Below are 27,684 nucleotides of genomic sequence, written 5' to 3'. Positions count from 1 at the left end.
AGACCATGAGTTCTAATCCCACTTTTGGCACAAAGGCAGCCTGTTCTTGACAATAATGACACAAAATTGGTTTTGCACCACCATGGCAAACTGCTATATCAGATAAACCAGATTTATTGGCTGTATGATTGCTGAAACGTGGTCATTCTTCTTGGAAAGCAGTTACAGAAATTTAAATGATTACCATTTAAATAAATGATTGTTTCTCTGCTTCCTTCACAGGTCATTATTCATAACTAAAAGCAAGAACTAATTTAAGCAATCTGATAATGTAAACTTATTAGACAAAAGATCTCTTGCATATGTGAAAGAAAAAGACAGGGAGACAGACTAAAAGACAATGAATGGTGAATCACCAAAATTGATATAAACAAGCATTCAATTTTGTTTTATGCAGTGTAGCGTCCTGTTATTTGTTGTCTTTTAAAGGTATGTTAATTTCCATTTTCTGAGTATTACATCTTGGTTTTGCTAAGTATAGTATCCCTACCAATATAGTAGGAATTTAGCTATTGCACAAATTAGTAATCAGCAGGAGCTTGGCTACACTCAGTTTTAGTATACTTCATATAAAGAAAGAAATTTAATTTCCAAACCTATCCTAGGGCAACACGAAAAATGATTTCTGAACTGTATGCCNGGAAGAGGAAAAATGTGTTAAGCTTTATTGAATAAAGCACTATTGGCTGCATTCATAGAATACACTAAGCCATAAACAGTGTATCACAAACTGCAGTTATTAGGGATCATGTGTTGCATAAAGTCAAATCCAATCAGATTAACACTGAAACTGCAAAGTATCTTGAAGTATGCAGGAGCATGTATGAGGCATTTTTCTCTAAATCATTCAAGCAGCTATAAGCAGTGTTCCAATATCTCAGGGGTTGCCACAAAGAAGAGGGAGTCAAGCTATTGTTCAAAGCGCCTGAGGGCAGGACAAGAAGCAACGGATGGAAACTAATCAAGGAGAGAAGCAACCTAGAACTAAGGAGAAACTTCCTGACAGAATAATTAACCAGTGGAACAACCTGCCTCCAGAAGCTGTGAATGCTCCAAAGCTGGAAGTTTTTAAGAAGAGACTGGACAGCCATTTGTCTGAAATGGTATAGGGTTTCCTGCCTGAGCAGGGGGTTGGACTAGATGACCTCCAAGGTCCCTTCCAACTTTATTATTATTATTATCATTATTATTTTGCAGAGTTCGTGCAACTACTTCAAAAGCTTGTCCTGTTTGATTAGCGAAAACACAGTAACAATATTTGTTAGTGACTGCAAACCTTATATGGACTATTTACTAAAAATGGGGGAAAAGATGAAGTTGTGACTTAGGGTGTTGATGATAAGGGTAAAATATAGGGAAAAGGGAGCCATGATGTAACTATAGAAAGACAGGATGAAATACAAATGACAATTTAGAGCATTTTATTTTTTATTTATTTTTCCTTTCAGTGGGATATAAATGTAATTAATAAATAAATTAATAAATAAAATATTTGCTGCAGACAGCGAGCGAGCACAAGCCGGAGTAGTAGAGAGAACTCCCTAATTTTAAGTGGACACCCATGCTCAGGAAGGATCAGACTGGAACATACATGTGTATGCAAAACCTGGAAGTGTTTCCAAACATTGCCTTACAACAGGGATCTTCAAATCTGGCCCTTTTATGACTTGTGGACTTCAACTCCCAGAATTCCTCAGCCATTCCTTTCCTTTGAAACAACCTCCCCCCAACCCTCCTGTTCCTGCCTTCTGAATTAAAACGTGAGAAAGCCAAGGTTTTTTTTTTTGTGGTCTTTACATATTTAAACTGCAGCTAGAAGGAAGTGGGGAAGAAAACCATCGTGAGATACTCTTCTATTTTAACTTTTTTTCCTTGTCACTTTTTGAAGTTTTCATTGTGCTTTCGTGAGAGGACAGCGTTTGGGAGGGGGTGTAGTTCCCCCCTTTCCCCCCAATCCATCAGCCGAGCAAGATGCCCGCCTGCCAATGCTCTTCCCCCTGTCCGAGAGCATTTCTCACACTGCAGGATGAGCCTCCTTCCCACTGTCCCACCGGCCAGAGAACCCCTGGATCTCCCCCAACCCTGCTCTGCCCCCACAGGCATCCCTCCCCAGGAGCAGCATCGAAGTGGCCATGCCCACCTGGCACCCGGCGATGCATAAGTGGGTTTTGGGTTGCAGTTTGGGCACTCGGTCTCTAAAAGGTTCGCCATCACTGGTCTAGGAAGGCACCAGAAATCAATAATGACTTGACACAAACAAAAAGACAAACATTAATTTGTGCTTGCAGTTAAATCAGGATATACAAAGAATTCATTGGTGAGTCTATAATTTATGAATGGATGGCTTTGCTAGAAACTTCTGAGTCTTTCAAAGAATGGGTCCAATCTGAACCTACATTTTGTAGAGAGTTCATCTTGTATGAGAGAGAATCTATCTTAGAAAAACCAGAATATTGTAGAAGATTATCATTATTCTGAGTTTGGTCATCCCAATTGAAGGCACAAGATTTTGGACATTTGGTACAGACTGCCTAATTTTTTTCAACTTGCCTCCTTTGCCTGAGGATCCCAGCTAGCACAACCAAAGCCTCATGGCTTTGTGGAGAAAAGCAAAGTTTTACATTTAGGCAAGAAAAATCAAAGGTACAAGTACAGACTGGGTGATACCTGGCTTAAAAACAGCAATTGTGATAGAGACCTTGGCGTCCTAGTGGACGATCACTTGACTATGAGCCAGCAGTAGCCAAAAAAGCTAATACAATCTTGGGTTGTATAAATAGAGGCATAGAATCAAGATCACGCGAACTATTAGTACTAGTTTATAAAACCCTAGTAAGACCACACCTGGAATACTGCAGGCATTTTTGGTCACCATATCACAAAAATGTTGAGAGTTTGGAAAAAATTCAGAGAAGAGCAACTAAGAGGATCAAAGGCCTGGAGACTAAAACATACGAAAAACGGCTGCAGGACTTGGGTCTGGCTAGTCTGAAGAAAAGAAGAAATAGGGGAGACATGATAGCAGTATTCCAGTATTTGAGGGACTGCCACCAAGAAGAGGGGGTCACATTATTCACCAAAGCACCAGAGGGCAGGACGAGAAACAATGGTTGGAAACTGATCAAAGAGAGAAGCAACCTGGAATTAAGGAGAAACTTCCTGACTGAGGACAATTTGCCTCCAGAAATCGTGGGCACTCCATCACTCTAGATCTTCAAGAAGAGACTAGACCAGGGGTAGGCAACCTTGGCTCTTTTATGACTCGTGGACTTCAACTCCCAGATTTCCTGAGCCAGCTATGCTATGCTATGCTATGCTATACTATGCTGCCTCAGGAATTCTGGGAGTTGAAGTCCACGAGTCATAAAAGAGCCAAGGTTGCCTACCTCTGGACTAGACAGTCACTTGTCTGAGATGGTATAGGCTCTCCTGCTTGAGCAGGGGGCTGGACTAGAAGACCTCCAAGGTCCCTTCCATCTCTATTCTATTCTAGTGTACCTGGATGACAGCAAAGCCTTTGAGCAAATTCTAGATTTGAATCCAGAATATCTGTTGGGCATCAGTTTTTCTACACCATGGTTAGTGTGTAGGGATTTTCTGGAGAGAGAGCAGCAAGAGTAGTCAAATAGAGACACATACACCCACACCATATAGTAGATATATTTGTAACCGGAATGAACATCTAGAAGAGCTCTAGAAAATTTGGAGAATATGATTATTAATCTTACTACATCTGGGTAGATGAGGAAAAGAAAGATCAGTTGAATGGAGGACAAGGTTTCTCTTACTTCTGCTGTTGCACCATTTAGTGCCAGGCTGCAGTGCAAAAATAAAAATAAAAATGGGTTTGCATTTATCTTTCCACTCCATGCCCAACCAGTCTTCCTAGAGTGTGTGAGGAACCTTTTCTTTTCAAGTTAAATTCTAAGCATATTGGTGGAGGAATGTGAGATGGAAAGGCTGACAGGTTTTGCAAAAGGAGCAGAGGAATAATAAGGCTGCAGACAAGAGCTGAGCTGCATGCCATTTTGAAATCCATGAGGTGTTAGGGGCAGCGGATGCATCTGGGAATTGCTGGTGTGGGGAACTCAGGAGGAGAAAATGGCAGCTCCCAGCAGTTTCCTGAGGTGACATGACAAATGGGCTGCTGTGAAAGAAAGAGGAGAGGTAACAAATCAATGGAAGTTCTGAACAAAACCTGAGCATATGGAAACTCTGGGACTAGTCTGCCAGGAATTGGGTTAAATCTGACTTCCTTGTAGTTGTTTAGATTTCTTTGCGTATGTTAAAAACCAACACTCTTTCTTTTTTAATTCTATAGGTTATTCTTTATTAGTGCAATGCTGTGATAAGGAGAATCATTGAATCATCGAATTAGAAGGCATAACTACACCATCCTCGATAAATGACCGTTCAGAGCCTCCATTTTAAAATCTCCAGTGCAGTGAAGGAGAGGAAACCACTCCATTCTTACTGTCAAGAAGTTTTCCTAATGTCGAAGTCTAATCTTTATCTACATCCTTGAAGTTTCATCCAAGTAGTTGTAACTCTTACTATCTGGAGCAAGTGAGGACAAGTCCAAACCCTCTACAACAGGGGTGTCAAAATGCCAGCCTGTGGGCCGGATGCATCATAGTGAAACCGCGCCCACCACATTGCTGGCAATGGTAAAAAAAGTCACGATACATCATGACACGTCACATGACGTTGTGAGTTTGACACCCCTGCTCTACAACATGACAACCCTTCAGGTATTTGAAGACAGCTACTACATCTCTCAACCGTGTCTTCTGCAAGAAGAACATACCTAGGTTTTTAAGTAGTTCCTCATAGGACTTGCTTTGCTCCAATTAATCAATGTCCTTTTCAAAATGGAAGAAAAAACCCAATTGGCAAAATCTGCTGAAAAGCAAGCTGGGAATCTTACAAAATCCCAGGCGGGGCTTCTATCCTAGCCCTGACCTGGATACTAAAAAAATTCTACATCCGTTTCTTAATTTTGCTTGGGCAGGTCCTTTTAAAAGACATTTTAGAAGACATTTCACTGAAAGGAGAAGGCACACAACAATTTATATATTTATAATTTATTAATTATTAATTTATATTTATTATTTATAATTAATTTATATTTAAATTAATTAAATATAACTAAATGAAAGATAGGGGAGTGAAGTATGTTGCAAGTAAAAAACCCCCAAAGCTGAATTCTGCAAGTGTTCCAAGTCATTTATACTATTATTCATTTGCATATTTAGTGGCTGGCTTATTTACCATCTCTTCAATGAAAATACATATAAATAAATAATTCCGTAGACACTTCTGCATCACAAAAGTGCTTAGCCTTTGGGGCTGCAAGGGAGGCACGTTTCCATTTATACTGAATGAAGACCTCAAGAGGCAGAAAGGACAGGTGCTCTTAAGTACAACCCTTCCAAGGAGCAGCAGTGCTTTGACGACCCTCTGGACCGGCTTGCATGTACTGGAGTTGTGAATGCTTCAATATATGTTGCAATTGTGGCTCAGGCTATTTCGAGAAAACAATGATAGATGCCCTGAGAGTTGGGAAGAGTTGAGTCACAATCTTGAGAAAGGAGGGGGAATAGCGCTCCGGTTTTAGGAAGCTTAACAAAAGGCCTTTCAGTGGTGCCCAGGAAGGCTCAAAACCCTAATTTCTTTGTGGGGGAGGCCCAAGAAAACAACATCTAAGCATTCTGCTCCTCAGAATCTCAACGGGGATAGCTAGGGATGGACAATAGGAAACAAATAGCCCATCACCGACCTGGAAACCCACCATCCTTACTCAGGTGTTCTTTGTTCAAGGGGCAAGTGTGTAGGAAGACTGAGCTATAGTATTATGGATGTCATAGGCATTCTGTCCCTACTGTCCTCATGTTCAGGGCTATCGTGTGCAGAAAGTAGCCTTTGAGCATAGCATTTTACATGCACAGAATATGTCAGCTGGTACCACTAAAACATAAGACTTTGACTTGCAATCCATTAGGTTTGTCAGGCACAAACAACCAGACCCACGCTGTAGAGTTCAAGCTAGCTATTTTATTGTTTTATGCCTGTTATACAGGGATCTCCCCAGATTGATAGCTTTCACCTAGGAAAACTAGGTAAGACTCAAAGTTGCACGGGGTGTGTGTATGTGTCCGATCTTGTCCTCTTGTGCCCAGACGAATTCCCTGCTTGAGCCCTCCTGCTGGGGATGGTTGCTCTCTAACAAGGCTGATATCTCCAGAATCTTAGAAATTAAAGTTTAGAGGATGAATAGTTCATCTTAATCAGATTTGAGGCTTTCTGGATCATTTTGTGCAAACCACACGGACAACTGATGTGGAATGGTGAAAATGTAGCTCTGTTCCAAAGTCAGGTTATTTCATTTACATTTAATGTGAATTATCTTCAGCTTTGGCTCACTGGAGTCCATTGCATCAATGTAGGAACGACTTCAGTGTCGTTGGGTCTGCTGCTATGGCATTCATGATTATTTGTGTTGGAGTGGCCTGTTCTAACTTCTGTCAAGAACATCAGAATAGGCCCCTGGCAACAATGTGTGATAACAGCATTATCGTGGAAATTGCTTTGTTTCAATGTGGAGAGGGATTATTCTGGACATGAGCAACCCAACATCTTTGCACTATAAATTGTAAAAGCAGAGGTATGGCCAAGATTTGGGGGAGTTATCCCAAACATCTAGAGTACCCCAGTAGTTTACCCTTGATGCAGGCATTTGAATACACTGGTTTTCAGGCTGCTGAATTTTAATACCACTTCTTTGTTCTTGTATGAATGAAAGATACATGCACATACAATATGCTAGTGAAAAAAGCACAGAAAAGGAGGAACAAGAATTTATACCATCATGATGTACTCCGGCTATTTTGATTTAGGTAGTTTAAGATTTGGGGTAGATCTTTAGCATTGTAGAATGTTCTGCCAGTATCTCCCATTTGGCAGAACAACTTTGCCAGCAGAAGAGACGATTAAAAGATTGAAGATGGCTGTTAGAGAAGAATAGACTTTGTCCAACATCTAATCTTCAGCTCTCCCTTTTGGCACCTGTGCAGGTACAGAAAGGCAGCCTTTTTGCAGGTTGGCCTGCAAACACTGAGGCTCATGCTCCTCTTCTGATCCTGATGAGTGCCCTGCTTCAGGATACTTCTGCAGCTCAGCTCTGCTCTGCTTTTCCAACTAGGAATACAGGCTACCCATCTAAGTAATGGGAGTTGCAGTGCACTGTGTATTCAGGGCAGCAGTTTGCAAAAGGCTGACTAGCGATGCAAGGGGGAGCAGAGATCTGAGAGCAGAAAAGGCCTAGGAGCTCCTCAAAAGTTTTATCCTGAATCCTGCTGTGGCAAGTAACACACAGCTCCATGAATCATGGGAAAGGAGAGGCACCAGTGCCATTTGTGATGGAGATTCTTTTCCGAGTTTCTCATCCAAGATCTGTCGTGAAAACATTTTTGTGACCATTTTGCATCTCTTCCAAAAGACCCCTTTCCCTGCACATGTCTGGTGCCAGCAAATCTGGGAAGCTCCTGATTGCTTAGCAAGTATGTCCCCTGTGTATTTGTGGGTAGTCAGAAAAGTGCTTGCTTGTTGTCTGACAGGCCAGTTGCCAAGTATCCAAAATGTGATCATATGACTGGGGGGAAGGCGAAGCTGTTGGAATTTCCAATATGGATCATAAATACCGTACCTTTTTTTGGGTCATTGGAACTTTGAACAAGTTGCTAAGCAACCAATTGTAAGTCAAGGATTACTTGTCTTCCAAAATCTATGTCTGTTTGTGCCATTACTGTGGATATTGGAAGGATATGATGATTGTTGAGTTCTTGCTCTCCTGATGTGTTTATATATATAATGTTTTTTTATTCATTTTTTCCATACATACAGTAGTAATTTTTCAACCAATGTGCTGTCTGAGTTTACATGCTAATACATACTTAATTCCTAATCCTTTCTCCTTTCCTCCAGCCAATGGTAAAATAAGTCCCAGGTTTGGTAATAGTCCGTTTCTTCTTTTTCTTTCAGTCTCATAGTCAATCTGTTCTTCTCTGCGCATTCTAGTATTTTTTTAATTATTTCATCTGATGGTATTCCTTCATTTTTCCAGTGTTGCGCAAATATAATTCTTGCCGCTGTTGTGACATGCAAAGTCAAGTATAAGCTTTGTTTATTAGTCTTTTCTGGCATTATACCTAATAAAAAAAGTTCAGGTTTAAAATCAGCATGTTCTTCTAATATCTTTTCTAGCCAAGTATGTATCTTTTTCCAATAATTCTTTATCACATGTCCACCAAACATGATAATACGTGCCTGACTTATGTTTACATTTCCAACATCTATCTGACATATTTTTAAACATTTTTGCTAATCTTGCTGGTGGCAAGTGCCATCTATAAAACATTTTATATAAGTTTTCTTTATAGGAAATTGACATTGTCAATTTATAGTTTCTTTCCCATGAATTTTGCCATTTTACTAATTCTATATTATAACCAAAATTTTTCGCCCATCTTATCATTGTTTCTTTGACTTGTTCACTTTCCATTTCTAAAGTTAATAAAAAATTACACATTTTCTTAATTTTTCATCCGAAGTCAACAATGTCTTATAAAACACAGTTTGTTCCTTATAAAATCCATACATTTGAACATCTTTATCATATCTAGTTTGCATTTGTAAATGTGTCCACCATGTTAGGTTGATACCCTGATTTTCCATTTCTTCTTTAGATTTTAAATTTCATCTTCTGATGTATTTCTTGTTTCCCTTCCTATTTCTGTTGGACCTGCATCAGGAGCTGGCTGAGTTATAACTATATCACAACGGCCCAAATAGCTGGCTGGGCAGATAAGCTAGACTGCTTTATTTGCCGCTTAAGGTTCAAGGATCACCAAAGGTAAATGGCACACTTTATAAATAATCCCAACACCCATTGGCTCCAAAAAGCAGACCTGCCAAATGTAGCAAGGTCTTTGGAGGTCAAGAATGTATGTTTATTCAAGCTTGCCTATTCCTGAAATATATGCATGGAACATGAAAAGTTTGGATTCTGTGGTTCCTTACCCTATTTATTTATTATTAAATTTATTTGCCTATCTCATCGCTCTGGGTGGCTACCTTAATGTTGTCAATGTCTATACTTCTTGTTATCTCTAAAAACATTCAGATTATGGAGGAAGATTTTTCCCCCCTCATAAATATTAAAGCATGATGAGCAACAATTAGCCCCCAAATAGTTTTTCCATCCACCCACATAATTCTGCTCCCTTCCAAGCAGTTCTAGGTTCCTGTTCAAGGGTGTCGGATGACATTAGTCTTACTGGCTGCCAATGCCAGTGGAATGCTGTTCATAAACAAGGGCAGGAAATGCTAGTTAAAATTTCTGGCTCTTTTAAAAGAAATGAATATAGCATTACTGAGGCTTTACAAAAATTAAAATTAAAAAAAATCCCTTTTCATCATAGATTACATTAAAAGATTCTGTCTTCAGGAGTTCTGACGATTACTTCAAAAAAATCAAAGCTAGCTTTGAACTTCTGGTGTGCTTGCATGCATACACATATTTTTCCTTTTAAAAATAGTATTTTATACTCACACACATACTCACACCTTACTGCTTTCTTTTTTCCAAAGGAGTTTATATTTTGTGAAAATGGGGAAATGATCTAAGGCAAGCTGTATGCTTATACATTGCTCTTAAAACATAACAAGATGTAGACAAACAATGCCTAGTAACTCCAGTGTTTAATTGGCAACCAATTGCAGTGACTAAGGGGGATTTTAATTCTTTGCCTTTGTTATAAAGTATTGATTTTTACCTATGTTGGAATGCTGGGAAATGCTAGGTATATAGATTGTGTGTGTGTGTGTGTGTGTGTGTGTGTGTGTGTGTGTGTGTGTGTAAGTAAGATATTCTTGGATCTAGGCCATGGAAGACACCCGATCTGGTTCATAGTTTAGATAAATATTTGGGAAGCTATTCAATTTGACTGTCTCCAGTACAGACTCTTTATTAAGAACAAAAATATGATTTTTGGCAAGAATACACTTTGATGTGTATATAAAAAAGAAAAGAATAAAACACCAAGAATAAGAAGTCTGAAGAAGTGTGGGTGGCATAAACTTCAAAAAAAAATGCCAATTTTTTTTCCTACGGACAGCTTTATTATATTTATTTTCATTATTGTGCTGTGTCACAAGCTTCAAGTTTTCTGACCTCATTTGAGCAGATCTGAATATACTGTAACTTCAGAGCAAAAATACATGTTAAGTCTGCACTCTCATGGTAAATCTTTTCTAAACAAAACAGAAATCTTTGAACCGTGCAGAGACACTGAAAATGGTGGCTTAGCTTGCACTCACCTGTTTTGTTCTCAAAAAGCAACAAATGGTTCTTATGAGTTTGTAGTAGAGTTCATTAGCAGCTGAATCTAGAGGTCCAATCTATGGTATATGGGCCAATATAATGCTTTGGATTATACACACCAAGCCCACAATTGTTTTACCCATGGTTTGTTGTACAAGTCTCAATAGCTGGATTCACATATAATACTGCACAACAGTAAAGTATGGTTTATATAAAGACTGGGCTCACACAAACTGTAAGCCAAAATCAGCCAAACTTCATTATGAATGTATAAACCCAGCTACAATGTGCCTAAATCTAATCGGGGTAACAACTTTCTCCCACATAGGAGCCAGGGATCATGCTTCCACCACCGCCATTTTTTCTTCCTTTTTTATTTCATGGATCACTCACTTTCATTAGCACGGGATGGAGGATGTTACTCTGTATGTGCAGAAGGAGCTGGTTAATCTGTGGCCAACATGGCTGCCTGAGGAGACAGTGAGCACTCACAAAAGCAGCCTTACGCTCGCTCTCTCACGCAGACGAGGTGGATATATTTTGGGGTGTGTGCTTTCCAATGGTTGCAGCCCATGAGCTGTAGATTTCCAATGCCTGATCTAAGTGATGGCTATTGGAGACAAAAAGGTGGGTGGTTCAGGGTTGAACTGTACTTAGACTGCAAGCCGATCAAACCGGTCAGTCCTAGAGATCAACCCTGACTGCTCTTTAGAAGGCCAGATCCTGAAGTTGAAACTCAAATACTTTGGCCACCTAATGAGAAGGAAGGACTCACTGGAGAAGAGCCTAATGCTGGGAAAGATTGAGGGCAACAGAAGAAGGGGACGACAGAGAATGAGGTGACTGGATGGAGTCACTGAAGCAGTAGGCGTGAACTTAAATGGACTCCAGAAGATGGTAGAGGACAGGAAGGCCTGGAGGAACGTTGTCCATAGGGTCGCGATGGGTCGGACACGACTTCGCAATTAACAACAACAACTGAAACTGGTGATGCTGCATCTGGATCCAAAGTGCCTGGCTTCCACTTTGACTTTCCTTACACAATACAAAGGGAGGCATTGATTAGTAGCTGATAGAATTCTACTGCTGCAAAGTTGCTTCTCCCACTGAGAATAGCTGCTAGAACTTCTTCAGAGCATAATACGCTTGTCAAAGTGCTTGTGGAAAGGAAGATTTTAAAAAATGGCTCTGCATCCTCAGGGTGGAAGTCTTACCTCTTATTAGTACTGTCCTGCTGTGAAATTGAGCAAGTCCTTTTTCTGAAGATCCTCTGTGCTGTTCCTTCTCTTCCCCACCCTCTTATTCAATCTTCTTCCACATTTACAGACCCTTTGGAACCCCCCCTCCCCGAATTTGTATCTCGTAAGAACTCCCTCACCCAACTGTGGTTTCTTAAGCTGATTCTGTTGCTGGGAATATTTCACAACTTTGTCTGAAGAGAAACCTTATGGGTATGAACTCCACCCACAGCACACAGTCAGGATGAGGCCATCATCTGCCCTCTACGTTCCTCCCAGTAAAAGCCATATAAACCATATAAGGGGTGTGTGTGGAGAGAGTAAGTCAGTCTTACAAAGTTTATTGCTAGATGTGGGTGTTTCAGACATTCTGAGGGACACAAAACATTGTGAAGATGTCTTAAACATGGCTTTTATTAACATTAGTTGGGAAAAGTACTACCAGACTATGATTTATTGCAAAAGGCTGACATATTTATGATTGCACCAGTCTTCATGGACCTGAGTCCATTTCATTTAATGCAAGCTTATGGTACATTTGTCAAATGCTCCAACAATCCCAGTTTGTTTGCCAAACATGATATCATAGCTATTATATGGCCATAATAGTAACATGTCACTGTCTCCATAATGTGCCTTGTAAGGCAGAGGTCCCCAACCTTTTGGGCACCAGGGACTGGTTCCGTGGAGAAAGGTTTTTCCATGGACCGGAGAGTGCGTGGTTTTGTGTGCTGCCTGCATCCCACGGATGGCGCTTTGTGTGGACCGGTTGCTGGCATGCCACGGCCTGGTACTGGTCCATGGACCGGGGGTTGGGGACTCCTGTTGTAAGGTATTCCCTGTATATTAAAACTCAGATGATCTGCAGAAGATCTCTTTCGGGGCAACCCTTCTCACAGGGTGGTTTTTATGGGAAAATAGGAGGTGGAAGGAGTATTAAGTATGTCTGCTGCCTTGCGTTATTTATAAAGTAATAAAGGTGGGATAAAAATCCCAAGAAATAAAGACAAATAATATTGTACCTAAACTGTTTTTGCTTGTGTTGTATCTTCAAGTCAGCATTGACTCCTGGGACATTTTTTCCAAGGAGAAAACCACACAACCCAACACTGGGTACGGCAAGCTACTGTATATAAACAGGAAGCAAACCCCACATTCACAAGCACTGATATTACCAACCTAGCCAGGTAATGAAATGTTTGCAAGCAAACAACCAAGCTCAGAGAGCACCAAGGACTCCATAGTTCGACCCTGAGCTACATATATTCTTTTCTATTGGGACAAATAAGGAGTAACCATGAAGAGGATAGCAAGCCCATCTGTCATCCAGCTGTGAAGCCCCTTGGATTGATTACAAGTAATATTGTCAAGAAAACCCCAGTATCAGTGAGGAAACCATGCTATGTATTTCACACATACACGGAGTGGCAGAGGGGGCCTCTGCAGGGGCAAAGCCAAGTCTTGTTTTCTGCTAAGCAGAACCTCTCTGAACAACAGGGGCCACCTATCTGTTTTAAAACACTGAAGCAATTCTTATGCCTTCCTCCTTAGAATGGAAAATAAGTTCTGACTCACCAGTAACCTTAAAGACCAGGGAGCAAAGCATGGAAGAAGTGATGAAAGATAGATGAGCTGATGCTTCCTTTTTCAGATCGGCAACCTTCCCTGAAAGCTGATTGTTGCCTAGAAGGAGTAGGAGACTTTTATGTGGACTATAAGTTAATCCATGGTGTTAGGAAGGCTTAACTAGGCAATGCCTAAAGGAAGCCCTGGGTCTTCCCAAATCCTGAATAAGCGCTCCCTCTCCCATCCTGGTCACCTTGGGGAGATGCTTGCCTTAAAGTCCTTCTTACTTCCAACACTGAAGCTTTCTTTCTGTCTGCTACTTTGTGGCCTGGCCTGTTTTGAGGAGGATGGGCTCAGATAGGACATCTTGAGTTTTTTGAGACCAGAAATGCTATGAATAGTGGCTACTAATCACAATGGCTCTACATTATCCCTTAATGTGAGAGGGTGGAATTCTTTTGACTATCAGTTGCTGGGAAGAAACCACAAGTAAGAAAAGGCTTTTGTGCTGCTTACTTGCCTGTGGGCTTCTGAGAGGCATTCAGCTGGCTGCTTTGGGGACAGGAGACTGGTTAAGAAAGGGCTTTGGACTTTTACTTAGTGAGGACAGCAAAGATACCACATAAATACCAGAAGAGCCACTAGAAATCCAGAAAATATTAGTTTCGAAGACAATCCTTATTGATTTCATAAGAGTTATTTCTACTCTGCGGTCACAACTATTGCCTAAAACAAATATATTGCAATCCAGCTGTTTATAGGATCTGAAATCTTCCAGGTGTGTTAAATTCCCAGAATCTCATGCCATTGGACAAGACTGCCTAACCATACTGGATCCCAGCAGGAGGCCCTCTTGGAAATCAATTGGAATCCCCTTCAAGTAGACACTTGCAGTCAAGACTGAGCCCAGTCTTAACTATTCATTTAAAAGACCCATTCAGTCCAAAAATATTTATTTAAAATAAATATGCCTAGGAATTGCTCTTTAACTAGCATTTTTTTCCTTCAGTTTGATAAAGATTTAACACATTTTAATGAAGTGCAGGGGAAAATATCAAATTAAAATACCACCTTTCATGAATTATATTAAAAATCCATTTATTTTTGTATCTTGTACATATACAAGAAATGCGTCTTACACAGAAATTTTGAAAACAAAAAAGTAAAAACAAATACATATATATTTTCTTACAAAATGTCGGATTTACAAAATGTACATTATGCATTTCTGGCTTGTCTTATGCTCATTTTAAAAATTCCCAAACAAACCAAAATATCAGAACCAGGAAGATCAGATATTACAAATTAATCAATGGAACATTTTTCTTGCTGTTTATTCCCCCAGTACTATACCTGGCATTCTTTTATCCCTTCCTTATTGATTCTACATTTCTTATTAGTGGTAATATTTTGTAAAGGTATCCGTTCATTAAAAAAAGATATCGGTGTGTTCTGGAGAAGGAAGGGGAAATCCAAGAACAGTTCTCCAATTAGTCTTTTGGGTAAAATTAAATAGAACCCCCTTATATGTTTCCAGAAAGCTAGCTTGAGAAATATAGCATTTCAGAAAGGCTTCTGAAATCAATTTATTTCCAACAGTGGACTCTTTGATGAAATGTTATATATAATGATGTAAAACTTTTAACTTCAGACATATTTAATAGGCTGATCGTTCAAGAAAGGAATGCAGGGAATCTTGAAAGAAAACACACAGTTTATGAACAAGAGGCATCAATTCCAGCATTTCCTTAAGCTGAAAAAGCCTCTCCCTATCAGAAAGCAGATTCCACTGAATTCCACAGGAGTTTTTCTACATAAACCTTCCTAAGACTGTGTAGCACTTTCAACAGAGTGATTGTGTGCCACCAGGGGCCTAAATGGGTGGTGAGTCTCGATCCTTGAATCTGAACTGGATGCAGGATAGAATGGGGGTCTTTTCCTGGGTACATCAACATTGGACTTCAGCCTTAATCAAGGCAGCCTTTTGTTGTAGAATTACGGCTCTCTTCCTCAATGCCTTCACCAATGAATAAACTCCCTGAAGTGGTAGCACTTCAAGTCCGTGTAAACATCTGCAAGAAACTGGTTCCCCAATGAAGGCCACAATTAAGAATCTACTGGTTTCAAGGGAATCTAAGAGCATATTGAGGGGAGCACTGAGGTGCCTCCCTGATTATACCAGGACTGCAAAATATCTTCTCCTCCTCCTCCTCAGTTTCTAGGGCCTTCCCTCAGCCCCAGTTACAAATCAAAGGGCGATACAGATGATCAGCCAGGGAAACCAACTGCAACCTTGTGAATATAAAACCTTATATGTTTTAAAAGGCTTGTTTGATTATTGGCTGTTTTGTTAGTTGTTTTGAAAAAGGGAGGGAGAGAGGGAGGGAGAGAGAGGCAACCTCAGCTTTTCTCCAGTTACACAGGAGACTTTCCTGAGAAGCTGTTCCCTTGTGTTCATAAAAGAAAATAAAGAGCTGTATGACTCGCAGCTCTAGCTGAACCTCAACAAATTCTTTGTTAGTTTCCCCATAAAAACCAAACCCCTGCTTATGCTTTGCTGCAGAGAAACCCACTTTTGTTTCTCTTTTGTCTCCTCTAACAAAAGACAAGAGAGTTAAAGCCATTCTATCAAAAATCAACATGTCACTTCTTTTTCAGACCCATTTCTTTCCTCCTCCTCCCCCTTTGCTCCCCCCCTAAAATCTCAGCAAGACTCTTTTGCCAAAGCCCAAGTCAGCCAGGAAGAAAACTTTGAAAACCGGAATGCAGAATTTTCCCTACAGCCTGGCCAAGCCCAGGCACTGCTGATTCAGAAGTTAAGCTCTACTAAGTGTGAGGTAACTTGCTCCCAAGGCAAGTGTGCTTAGCTGGAAACCATTATGCCTTTACTTGGGAGTAAGTCCCATTGAATCCGGTGGAGATTTAACTTCCAAGTAGGCTTGCAGTGGATTGCACTGCTACAATATGGAGGAACCTCCACTAAGACTTATTTGGCAATTTCCTTTTTAAAAAGGAATGAACATGCATGCATGAGCGCGCGTGCACACACACACACACACACACACTTTCTCCCTTCTCAGAGCCTTCCTGGGTAACTTTAGAAAAAACTGTAAACTAAGATTCTGATTTGGGGGAGAGGGTCTAACTTGGCAACCTATCATGTGGTAAAAAGATAGCTTGCTTTCCTTCTTGTCCCAAACTTCCATTCTTGGCACTATGCCAGCATACTCTAAACAGATACTGCAGAACCATTTAGAAGGCCAGGATGGGGGGGGGGAATAAGCAAATTCTCAGAGGATAAGATATTTACTGCCCCGAAGCACAGTCTAGAGATGGTCTCTTGGTGAGAAGCAAAGGTAGTTTGAAGGAACAATGGTCCAAGCCCTTGTTCCTTGCAATACAAGGGGAGAAGAAGCCAAGGGACCCTCATACAGCAGTCTCCCCTTTGCTTCCTGTGCTGAGTCTGTGGTAAAAGCGCCTCCAAGACTGGAGAGTTTTGCCAGTCCAAATCCAGAAGCCAGTCGTGATGCCCACAATCATGGTCATAAGATACTTGATCAAAAAGACAGTGAAGTCCGGGCTCATTGGGGCAAAGTTGGTGGGGCAAGCAATGGCATAGCTTTTGCAGCTCTGCAGGAGCCAGGTTTTCTCCCATGTGTCCCGGAAGGCCTGCTCATAGAAGTAGCAAGCCAACACAATGGTGGCAGGCACTGTGTAGAGGACACTAAAAATGCCAATCCTCACCATGAGCTTCTCCAGCTTTTCGGTTTTGGTGCCATCATGTTTCATGATGGTCCGTATACGGAAGAGGGACACAAAGCCAGCCAGGAGGAAGGAGGTGCCAATGAAGAGGTAGACAAAGAGTGGGGCCAAGACAAAGCCCCGCAGTGCGTCTACACTGTAGATGCCCACGTAACAGACTCCACTGAGCACGTCCCCGTCCACCTGTCCCATGGCTAAGATGGTGATGGTCTTGATGGCAGGCACGGCCCAGGCAGCCAGATGAAAGTACTGGGAATTGGCCTCAATGGCCTCGTGGCCCCACTTCATGCCAGCAGCAAGGAACCAGGTGAGGGAGAGGATCACCCACCAGATGGAACTGGCCATGCCAAAAAAGTAGAGGATCATGAAAAGGATGGTGCACCCTTCTTTCTTGGTGCCCTGCACCACAGTGCGGTAGCCGTCTTCTGAAAAACGTTCCACACAGACCACTTTGTCCTCCAGCAGGAAGCCAGCCACATAGGCCACTGCCACCATGAAATAGCAGCCAGAGAGGAAGATGATGGGTCGCTCAGGGTAGCTGAAGCGTCTCATGTCCACCAGGTAGGTCAGGACAGTGAAGAGGGTGGAGGCACAGCATAGGACTGACCAGATGCCTACCAGCAGACGGGCAAAGCGAACCTCCGCCTCCTTGAAGTACATCAGCCCATTGGGGAGTTCTGGTTCACAAGGGGCACCACAGTCTCTCTCACCCAAAAAGCGGTAGCCCAGGTACGGGGGCACTTTGAGCTGCCGTGGGCAGGAGAAGCCAGAGCCGGTGGGGCGCAGGGGGTGAGAGTGGGTATCGGGCAGATACGGGGTGGGATAGACGGTGGCACTTCCGGGGCCCCCTCCGCCCGCTCCCGAAGTGTCCGAAGTATTCTGCCCCACGCAGATCTCACCTGCGCCGTGGACGGGGAAGTTTTCGCAGCGGAGTCGCTCGGGCCACTGGAAGCCAAACTTGTTCATCAGGGCCTCGCAGCCTTGGCGCGCCCGCTCGCACAGGGATCGGCAGGGCGGGATGGCCTGTTCCAAGACGGTGCAGACGGGCGCGTACATGGAGCACAGGAAGAAGCGCAGCTCCGGCGAGCACTGCACTTTCACCAGCGGGTAGAACTGATGGACTTCCAGCCCGGCGTCCTCTTGGTTGGTGTGGCCCAGGAGGTTGGGCAGAATGGTCTGGTTGTAGGCGATGTCCGTGCAGAGAGGGATCGAAATGGGCTGGCAGAAGCCGTGGTCCGGGACGGAAATCCCTTTCTCCCCGTGGTAAGGTTGGGCACCCGAGCCCCAGGGAATCCCGCCCAGGACGCCCAGGAAGACGGCCAGGCCCAAGGAAGCAGGGGCCCTCCTCGCCGCTCTCGGTCCTCGATCCATGATCCGAGGCGGCAGCAAGGAAAGCAAGGAGCGCGGCCGGCGGGAGCGAGCGGCGGAGGTGGGGGGGTCTTCACAGCCCAGAGGCGCCGGGGTCTCGAAGCATCGGCGGCGCCCAGCCCAGACCCCCGCGAGGGCTAGCGGCCAGAAGGCTTACGCGGCAGCTGCGGCGGCGGCGGCGGCCCAAGGCTGGCTTCGCTCTTCCAGCAGTCTGCTCTCGGGTGGAGGAGGTGAAAGAGGCGGATCGGATCGCTCGCCAAACCGGCTCTCTCGTTGATCGCTCGCCAAGGGCTGGATGATAATTCTTTGCTAGGGTTGCAAGCCGAAATGCTACTCCGATGTATTCTCTTCCACCGAAGAGAGGTCTCGACGGCGCCTCGCAGCGCGCTGTTTTTCCTTCGGTCGGCCACGAAGCAGTCTTGGGACGGAGGGGGGCAGGCGGGTGGGTGGGTGGGACGATCGTTCACCAATTCGACCGCCGTAACTGGCTCCACTTCCCAGCTGGCTGTTCCACCCCCTCAAAGTTCGGGAATTCAAGAATTTGGCTTACTGTTACTCCTCCTCCGTTTCAGCCGCGCGTTCATCGAGGAGTTAGGCGTGAGGGCTTTTTGTTCAAAAAAAATCCAAATCACTCCGTTGTCTTCCTTTACCAGCAAGGGTGCTAATCCTTTAAACAGAAACACGGGTAGTCCGATAGCCCGTTGGCGCCCTTATGCGTGGAAATGAAATCTATCCAGCAGCAACAGGAGAGACCAGCTGCCGTTGGAACAAGCAACATCCACCCCAAAAGCCAAAAAAATAACGAGGGGGGAAAAAAAGACGTCTCTGCACTTTGATTATATATATTCGCGTATGTCTGGTATTCCACGGAACTCCACCCCTTCGCCCCATTCACAAACCAAACAGTGGGCGGGCCATAGAACTCAAGAGTCTACCAATCGCACAATCTGTTGCTTCCGTACCTCTGTTGAGGATTGGACGGAAAGATAAAAGCTTCCAAAGGGGAGGGGAGGACCGAGGGCGGATTCTGTAATGGTGATTCTTCTTGCAGAAAAGTTGAAAGAAACTTTCAGACTCTTGAATGGAAGAGAGGGACGCGTACAGGCGGAGGGGGAGAACCGCGTTAATCTGTGGTAGGCAAAAATCAGAAGGAATCTGGGTTTAAAAAAAAAAAAAAAAAAGACGCCGAGAGAGTGAGAACGAGAGAAACCAGGACATATCTGGATCTGGATGCCTGGATAGCATATGGCTGTGCTCGAAATTAACTCTTTTGTTTCTATAAAGGAATTTTCCGCATATACAACTGCTACGCCCCTCCTGAAATAACCTTTTGAAAGCCCAAAATTCCCATTCATGGTGGCCTGAAAAAAATGTCTTTTTCTCAGTTCTTCTACCTCAACTACCGAAGAAGACTCCCCTCCATCATAAACACTTGAGAGACGGCTTTCAAAATAAAAGACGGCTTTGAAAAAAAAACAATAATAGGGGTTGTGGAAGATAAACCTGAAACCACTTAGGTTACAAAAGAAATAGACTTGAGGCTTATCTTTTAAAATGTTTTTGATACCAGACTCAGTCCAGTGCTTTAAATTCACAGTTGCTTACTTTTGAGAATATATCCTTTTTGAAATGGTGCAAAATTCATAAGGTTGACAGTGCTGTACATGTTTCATCGTGAAAAACATCCTCCCCAGATATGCCTAGGAGAATTTGGTTAAGTACCTTCCATACAGCAGGAAATATTTAAATCCAAATTCACAAACCAAACTGGTTTGTGGCTTGGTTTCAATTTCTTTAGTAGGACACAAAAAATTAAGGAAATGGTTTGAGGAATGCAGCTTGAATTAGAAAGATCTATTAAAATTCATTTCTGCTGAAAATTTTCCTTTGCTTATAGTAAAGAATATTGAACATTTTTGCTTGTCATAATTTAAACCTGCTGGGGATCTGGAGGTGGAAATTACTTGAAAGATAGACTTGATTAAGAACTAGCTCCATGGATCTTGGTAAAATATGCAGTGTAAATGTGAGCAAATTGCCTCATAAACATATCCCAGGGATTAATCTCCCAGCGCAAGGATTTAGGTTTGCAGCTTTAGCTTCCCAATCCTATGCACATTTTAGAATAGAATAGAATAACAGAATTGGAAGGGACCTTGGAGGTCATCTAGTCCAACCCCCTGCTCAGGCAGGAAACCCTATACCAGTGGTGGCGAACCTATGGCACGCGTGCCAGAGGTGGCACTCAGAGCCCTCTCTGTTGGCACACGTGCGACTGCAGGCAGCAGCAGGTCCATCAGGCCACCACCGCTGTCCAGAGCAGGAGCCCCGCCCAGCACAAAAGGAGGCAAAGCAGCTGACTAGCAAGCTCGAGTAGAGGTGGTAGAGCAGAGGTCACCAACCATTGTCGATTGGTGGACTGGAAGAAAAGGGAGGGGAAAGCATTTTACATGCGTGCGTGCGCACACGGGGCAGCGAGCACGCACGTGCTGCAAATGGGGTGGGGCTAGTGCCTGTGTGATACTAGCCCTGCCCCATTCCTGCATGGTGCAGCGCCTTGTATCTGCACCCTGTGGTGTGGCAGCGGCCATTTTTGCACCTTGCAGCATGGTGGCCCATTTTTGCACCCCCCCCCCGGTTTTTGCGTGCCAGAGGCAGCACTCAGAGGTGCCTCCCTGCCCCCCCCGAGGGCACCACAATGCTGATGCGGCCCTGGCACTTTGCGATAAATAAGTGGGTTTTGGGTTGCAGTTTGGGCACTCGGTCTCTAAAAGGTTCGCCATCACTGCCCTATACCATTTCAGACAAATGGTTGTCCAGTCTCTTCTTAAGAATCTCCAGTGTTGGAGCACCCATAACTTCTGGAGGCAAGTCATTCTAGTGATTAATTGTTCTAACTGTCAGGAAATTTCTTCTTAGTTCTAGGTTGCTTCTTTCCATCCATTGCTTCTTGTCCTGACTTCAGGTGCTTTGGAGAATAGGTTGACCTCCTGCCTTCAGTAGGAAGTCCGTCTAAGTTCGGAGATGTGCCATTAATCTCAGGAATTCTGACATAACCCCCAATAACCAATATACAATGAACTAGCATGGCAGAATTCCAGTCACTCTAACCATATTTTTCCTTGTTTCTTACTATCTGGGAAGAAAAAGTGTACAGTATTCATTTCTTAAGGGGGAACACCCACATCCCCCTTTATAAAAGATACAGAGAACAAAATCTCTTAAGTGAAGAAGATGAAGTCACTTGAGTCAGTTTTACAGACATAGGCACAGGGTTTGTTTTGGGTTTGTGATAAAGGTACAGGGCTAACCTTATTTCTTAGGGCAAAACCATTCTATATTCCATAGAACATGTCAGCAGGCAGTGTAATACCAGGCAAGTCTGTTCACTCTGATCATCTTGGTTCTCTTGCAGCATACTCCAGGCTATTTTGTTAAACATGCTCTGCTTCTAGAATATGGAAATAGGGAAGGGAGGACTATTTATTGCAGCAGCTCTGGGACTGGAAAGAGCCTCAGGTTGCATTTCTACATTAAGTCCTGTTATGAGAATTAAAATGTCCATAGGAAGCTTTCAGGAAGAACTTGCTTGAGAATAAGAAAGACAGAGCATTTTCTGCTGAAGCCTCCAGATTTGGAATTCCCTTGCTTGGAAAGCACAGGAAGCTCCGAGTCTTGGAACTCTTTAACAGTTTTATCTAGAGAGATTTTTTATTTTCAGTGTTTTAATTTGAAAGCATTGGCAGAATAAAAACAAATCAGAGGGGTACACTGCTAAGGACACAAATTTCAATAATGATGAGAACAATGATAGGGATGGTGATTATGGTTGCTGTTTAGACAAATATTCCTGGCTGGATTTGGTACTTTTGACTATGAAGCCTTCCCAAGGACCAAGGATAGTTATATTGTCACAATATACTTTGTTGCAAGGAATGCATTATTATTATTTTTTTGATAAATTGAGATTGTGCCCATTCCTGTTGTATGCAAGTACCTTTCTAGATCATTTGGAATGACATCAAGGGCACCAGCCACTATTGACACCACAATTACTTTCTTTTTTCCACTCTAAAGAATATTATATTTCCTTATTTCTTCTTCTGATTTCTTATTGACTGTTCTGCCTTCAGCTGCTGCAGTGTGAATTGTCCTTTTATATTGTTTCTTTTTAATTAGTCATATCTAGCTTACGATGGGCTAAATAGTTATCGGTTTGAATTTGGAGGCTCCATAGAATCTTTTTGTTCTCAACTACTTTTTCATTTTTGTGATTCTGACATTTTCTTGTTGCTAGTAACTGGTGCTTTTTAAAAGATTCCAATGAATCAAATAGCCACTTTATTATGTCTTTCAAAAATTCTGTTTGCACAATCTTCTTACAATCACATACAAGGTATTCAGCAATCTCCTGTTATTTGCATAAAAGTCTCATTTTATTGTCCTCATTAGACTCCTCCTCCTCCTCCTTCACATTTAATAGCATCTATGAAACAAATTCTCATCTAAAAGTAATAGAGTTATACAAATAATTGCAGCCTTACACCTACACAATTCTATTTTTCGCATATAATCAGGTGTCACGTTGCAATATATTTTTAATGGCAGGATTTTACTTGCTTTTAGTTTGACTTTGGAGAGAAAGCAGTGTTGTCTTTTATTTGTAATTGCAAAATGGTGAAGCTAAAGGTTTGTGGTTAAAAATATTTTTGTAACCACATATAGCTTAGTCATATGAAACTATTTTAGAAGGGTTACTTTAGTAACATATCAATAGTGGGGTCTTCAGTAGGAACCATTGTGTTTAACATTACAAAATCCAAGGTAGTATTTGTTTTAGCTTAAATAGGATTGAGAGTGTTTGTCATCCATATTCAATTGTCTGTACAGAATGCCTGTCTTTATCACAGATTTATATTTCTCCTAAAACATTTAAATACTTCTAATATTTAATTTTTGCTTTTAAAGGAAGTCTTGATCTCTTTTGTTTACTTGAAAGTTCAATAATTCCACAATCATATAAAGTTTTCATTTAGCTCAATAATTGTTAGAAAACATCTGGTTTGATTTGAATATTCTGCACAAGAATAGCCATGTTAATCTTTCGCAGCAAAACCAGCAGAACCTGAAAGACTAATTAAATTAATTGCAACATATGTTTTCGTTGATAAACTTCTAATGAAGTGGACTGTAATCCATGACAGTTTAGGTCATAAAAATAATTGGCAGTCTTTAGGGTGCCACAGAACTGTTGTTTTGGAACATTCTTATTTTAATTAGCTGCAATCCAACAAATGCTCATTAAATTTATATGCCATTTACACTGTATATTTATTTATCATATCTGTATCCCATTTTTCTCTAGAAATGCAAGGCAGTTTATATGGGAATTTTCCTTCAGTTTATTCCCACAGCAGTAACTGGGTGAAGTACATTGGGATGAGACATAATAGATGACCCAACGCATTTTCAAAACCAAAGGTGGATTTGAGTCTGATTTCCCAGGTGCAGTCCTTCATCAGATGATGGAATGTTCTCCCCCAGAAGATGTGTGTGGTCTCCAATCTCCCAGTATTTAAGGGGAAAAAATAATAAAGTTGCATCACTTTTGCCATTCTTTTAAATTAGAACTGATCTTAACGATACTGGTTTTAATTTTGGTATCCGTTAGGTTGCTTTGACTAACTTGTTTTAAGTACTGGATTTATTGTTTTTAAGTATCTTGAGTGTTTATATAAGTATCAAATTGGGGACTATAATAATAAAATAAAAAATGAAATGATATATTAGATTATTGTGTAATTTATTGTGTACTGCTTTTGTATACCACTTGGATTGCATAAAACACTTTAAATAAATAGAACCAGTTATACCCTACAACAACTCTGTAAAGTTATTGAAGTAAAAACCCCATGTGAATATGTGAAGCTGAGAAACAGAGTCTTGATCAAAGTTATCAGGTAAGACCATGGCTACAGTGAGATTTGAATTTAAAACTTCCTGCATTCAACCCATCTGTTGTGGAATTTGAAAAAAAAATACTTCAGATTTCGTATTTGTTGCATTTGTAAGATAATATGATAGTTTTTGTATAAAATAAACAACAAATCATTTCTAAATACAATGCATTTTACTCCAATTTCATTTTAAATTGTTTTTGTAGGATTTTATTAATAATTTGTGTTTGGAACGCTGTATGTTGATATGGCCTACGGGCTAATCAATAAACGAAACTGACTAACTAAATACAATGCACATTTAGAACAGTTAAGTTTACCATAATGATAAAAATATGATCAGGATGCTAGAACAGTTTCATTAGGGAAACAGAATGGTCTTCAGTTGTTTTTAATACTAGAATTTGTAAGAAATGCTAATCCTTGTTGCAATTAGGCATCAAGAAGACTCATTTAAATTCAGAACTGGAGAATTAAAACCTTGAAAGGAGGATTTACAGCTTTATTTTTTTAAGAGTCTAAAAGGTTTTTCCCCAAACTGGTATTTGCAATAACTGGCAGGGAGGATTGTAGTGTACTCTGGTAGGTAATCTGACACATTGGATGGGCATCAAATCTCTTACAATTCATTTCTTCGATTTGTTAATATTGGACTTCACTTTTGGTATCACCTTCTCCCATTTTGTTCCTTTTGCCTTTGACAGCCTGAACATCTATATCCTTTGTACCTTTCTACCATCTTTTTGGCTAGCTGTTTTTACTTTTTAGTTTTTCAGTAATTTGTTATTGCTATCTTCCACCCCATCCCAAATGCTGGAAATATTTCAAATGTGCTCCTGCACAGCTACATGCAGAAATGTGATTTTTTTTTCTCTCAACAGCATAGCTCTTCAGCTGCAGCAAGTTGCTCTTTTAATTTCACATTTAAAAGTTTGGTAGTAGAATGATATAAGAGCTAGTTTGATGTAGTAGCTAAGGCACTAGAAACCAGAAGACTGAGTTCTGCCTTAGGCATGAAGCCAGCTGAGTAACCTTGTGCCATTCCTTCTCTCTCAGCCCTAGGAAGAAGACAAGGGCAGAGCTCTTTTGAAAAACCTTGCCAAGAAAAAGCAGGGGCTAGTCCAGGCAGTCACCAAAAGTCAACAGTGATTTGAAAGTGCCAAAATAATAAAAAGAGTTTAGTGGGAGGTACATCGTGGAAGCAGCATGTGGGGGAATTAGTTCACTGCATCTAAAATTGCTTTTTTGGTTTTAAACTGGACCACTTACAGTTTCCTTGGATGCAACATTCTGACTTTACAAAGATCATTACATTAAATCCACTTTTACTGAAAAGAGAATAGTTGGGCAACTTAGTGTTATCTCCAAAGCCTGGTAGGCCATTCACGATGTTCCAAGAAATGCACTGCATAGGAATCCACCCTCAGAGGTGTTGCAATTCCAGAGGAGAAAATGACAGATGGATCTGGATCAGTTACAGTGCATTCAGAATAGAATAGAATAGAATAGAATAGAATAGAGCTGGAAGGGACCTTGGAGGTCTTCTAGTCCAGCCCCCTGCTCAAGCAGGAGAATCTATACCATTTCAGACAAGTAGCTGTCTAGTCTCTTCTTAAAAACTTCCAGTGATGGAGCGCCCACGATTTCTGAAGGCAAGATTCAGAAAGCATTCAGACCCCCTTCACTTTTGTCAATTTTGTTATGCTGCAGCCTGATTCTACAGCTGTTGAAATTTGTTTTTTTTCCTCATTAATCTACACATAATGACAATGTGAAAACAGAATTTTAGAAATGTAAATTTTTTAGAAAGAAAAAACTGAAATATCACACTGGCATAAATATTCAGACCCTTCACTCTTTCTTGAAGCACCTTTGGCAGCACATCTGGATTGGGGGATTTTCTGCCATTCTTCTTTGCAAATTCTCTCAAGCTCAGTCAGGTTGGATGATGACTGTCAGTGGATAGACATTTTCAGGCCCCTCCAGAAATGTTTAATAGGGTTCAAGTCAGGGCTCTGGCTGGGCCACAGAGTTATCCCTAAGCCGCTCCTGTGTTTCTTGGCTGTGTGCTTAGGATCGTTGCCATGTTGGAAAGTGAACCTTCAGCCCAGTTTGAGGTCCTGATCACTGTGGAACAGGTTTTCATTGAGGATATCCCTGTACTTTGCTCCAATCGGCTTTCCTCAACCCTGGCCAGTCTCCCAGTCCCTGCTGCTGAAAAACACCCTCACAGAATGATGCTGCCACCATCATGCTTCGCTATTGGGATGATATTGGGCAGGTGATGAGCGGTGCCTGGTTTCCTCCAGGCATAACGTTTAGAACTGCAGCCAAACAGTTCACACTTTGTTTCATCAGACCAGAGAATCTTGTTCCTCACAGTCTGAGAGTCCTTCAGATGCTTTTTTGCAAACTCCAAGCGGGCTTTCATGTGTTTTGCACTGAGGAGAGGCTTCTGTCTAGCTAGCCAATCTGCCATAAAGCCCAGATAGGTGGAAAGCTGCGTTTCCATAATTTCCTAACCAGTATGGCCTTGTAGATAAACTGACTTTTCTCTTAATTTTCTCAGGGAGGAAATTAGGTCAGAGTTGTAAAACAGAGGTGAAGAAACACTAGAATTGAATGAAAGATCTGAACCATTCCCTGGATCTTAGCTTGACTCACTTGTTGGGTTGTGAACACAAAACAGGAGGGGAAAATCATGTCTGCTGTGTTGAACAATATGAAAAGAAAGCTAAGATATACTTCTAAAAACGTTTTAATATTTTTTTTTAGCATTCCACAATCTTGACTGGTACTAAACATGTATTAGGCTTTGATCTTAAAAAGTGGAATACTGTTATCTCCTGCATGTAAACTTTAAAATTATAGGTTTCTGTATATGTAGTTCTTAATCCTATTTAAATCAAGTATCTTTCATTAGGGGAACAAAGTCATGATCCAACAGAAAGTCTGCAGACCCCTAGGTGATGATTTTAATTATCTTCCTCAGGATTTCGAGTCATGAGTGGTTTTTAAAATTACAAAGAGTTTATTTCCATGTTTCCCTTCCATACAAAGTCTTGCAGACAATTGATGCATTCAGTATTTATCAGTCTTTATTAGTGGTACTTAAGCTGGAAATCTTTCTCCCTCCCCAGATTTATCTGAAATTCCCTTGCAATTGGTTTACATTTAGCTAAACCTCGCTCTGATATCTTGACCAACATTTCACAGAGTCACGTCCTTCACGCAAGGTGACATAAAAAAAAGTCAAAGCAAACACTTGTGACTCTCTTGATGCCCCCTAGGTTGCTTGAAACATGTCGGCTTTTGGCTCCCGTATCAGGGCCCAAGAGCACATGGGCGAAATGTTTGAGATCACACCCTCATTGTCCTTTGAGGAAGGAGTAAACATTCTTCATTGTCTGAA

General features: G+C 41.6%; 1 protein-coding gene across 1 annotated transcript; it reads right to left on the bottom strand.

Annotated features, from left to right (window-relative positions):
- Nucleotides 1–16,454: 16,454 nt before the first annotated feature.
- Nucleotides 16,455–24,019, bottom strand: LOC107294763 (frizzled-7). Its single transcript, XM_015824022.1, has 2 exons — nucleotides 23,877–24,019; nucleotides 16,455–18,210 (listed from the first exon to the last, which is right to left on the bottom strand). The coding sequence occupies exons 1-2, from the start codon at nucleotides 23,928–23,930 to the stop codon at nucleotides 16,612–16,614; spliced, it is 1,653 nt and encodes a 550-aa protein (XP_015679508.1). The 5' UTR covers nucleotides 23,931–24,019; the 3' UTR covers nucleotides 16,455–16,611.
- Between the last annotated feature and the right edge of the window lie 3,665 nt (nucleotides 24,020–27,684).

Source organism: Protobothrops mucrosquamatus, unplaced genomic scaffold, assembly GCF_001527695.2.
Source record: "Protobothrops mucrosquamatus isolate PMUCROS unplaced genomic scaffold, P.Mucros_1.0 scaffold2087, whole genome shotgun sequence".
NCBI lineage: Eukaryota > Metazoa > Chordata > Lepidosauria > Squamata > Viperidae > Protobothrops > Protobothrops mucrosquamatus.
This window is presented reverse-complemented; position numbering and strand designations above follow the sequence as displayed.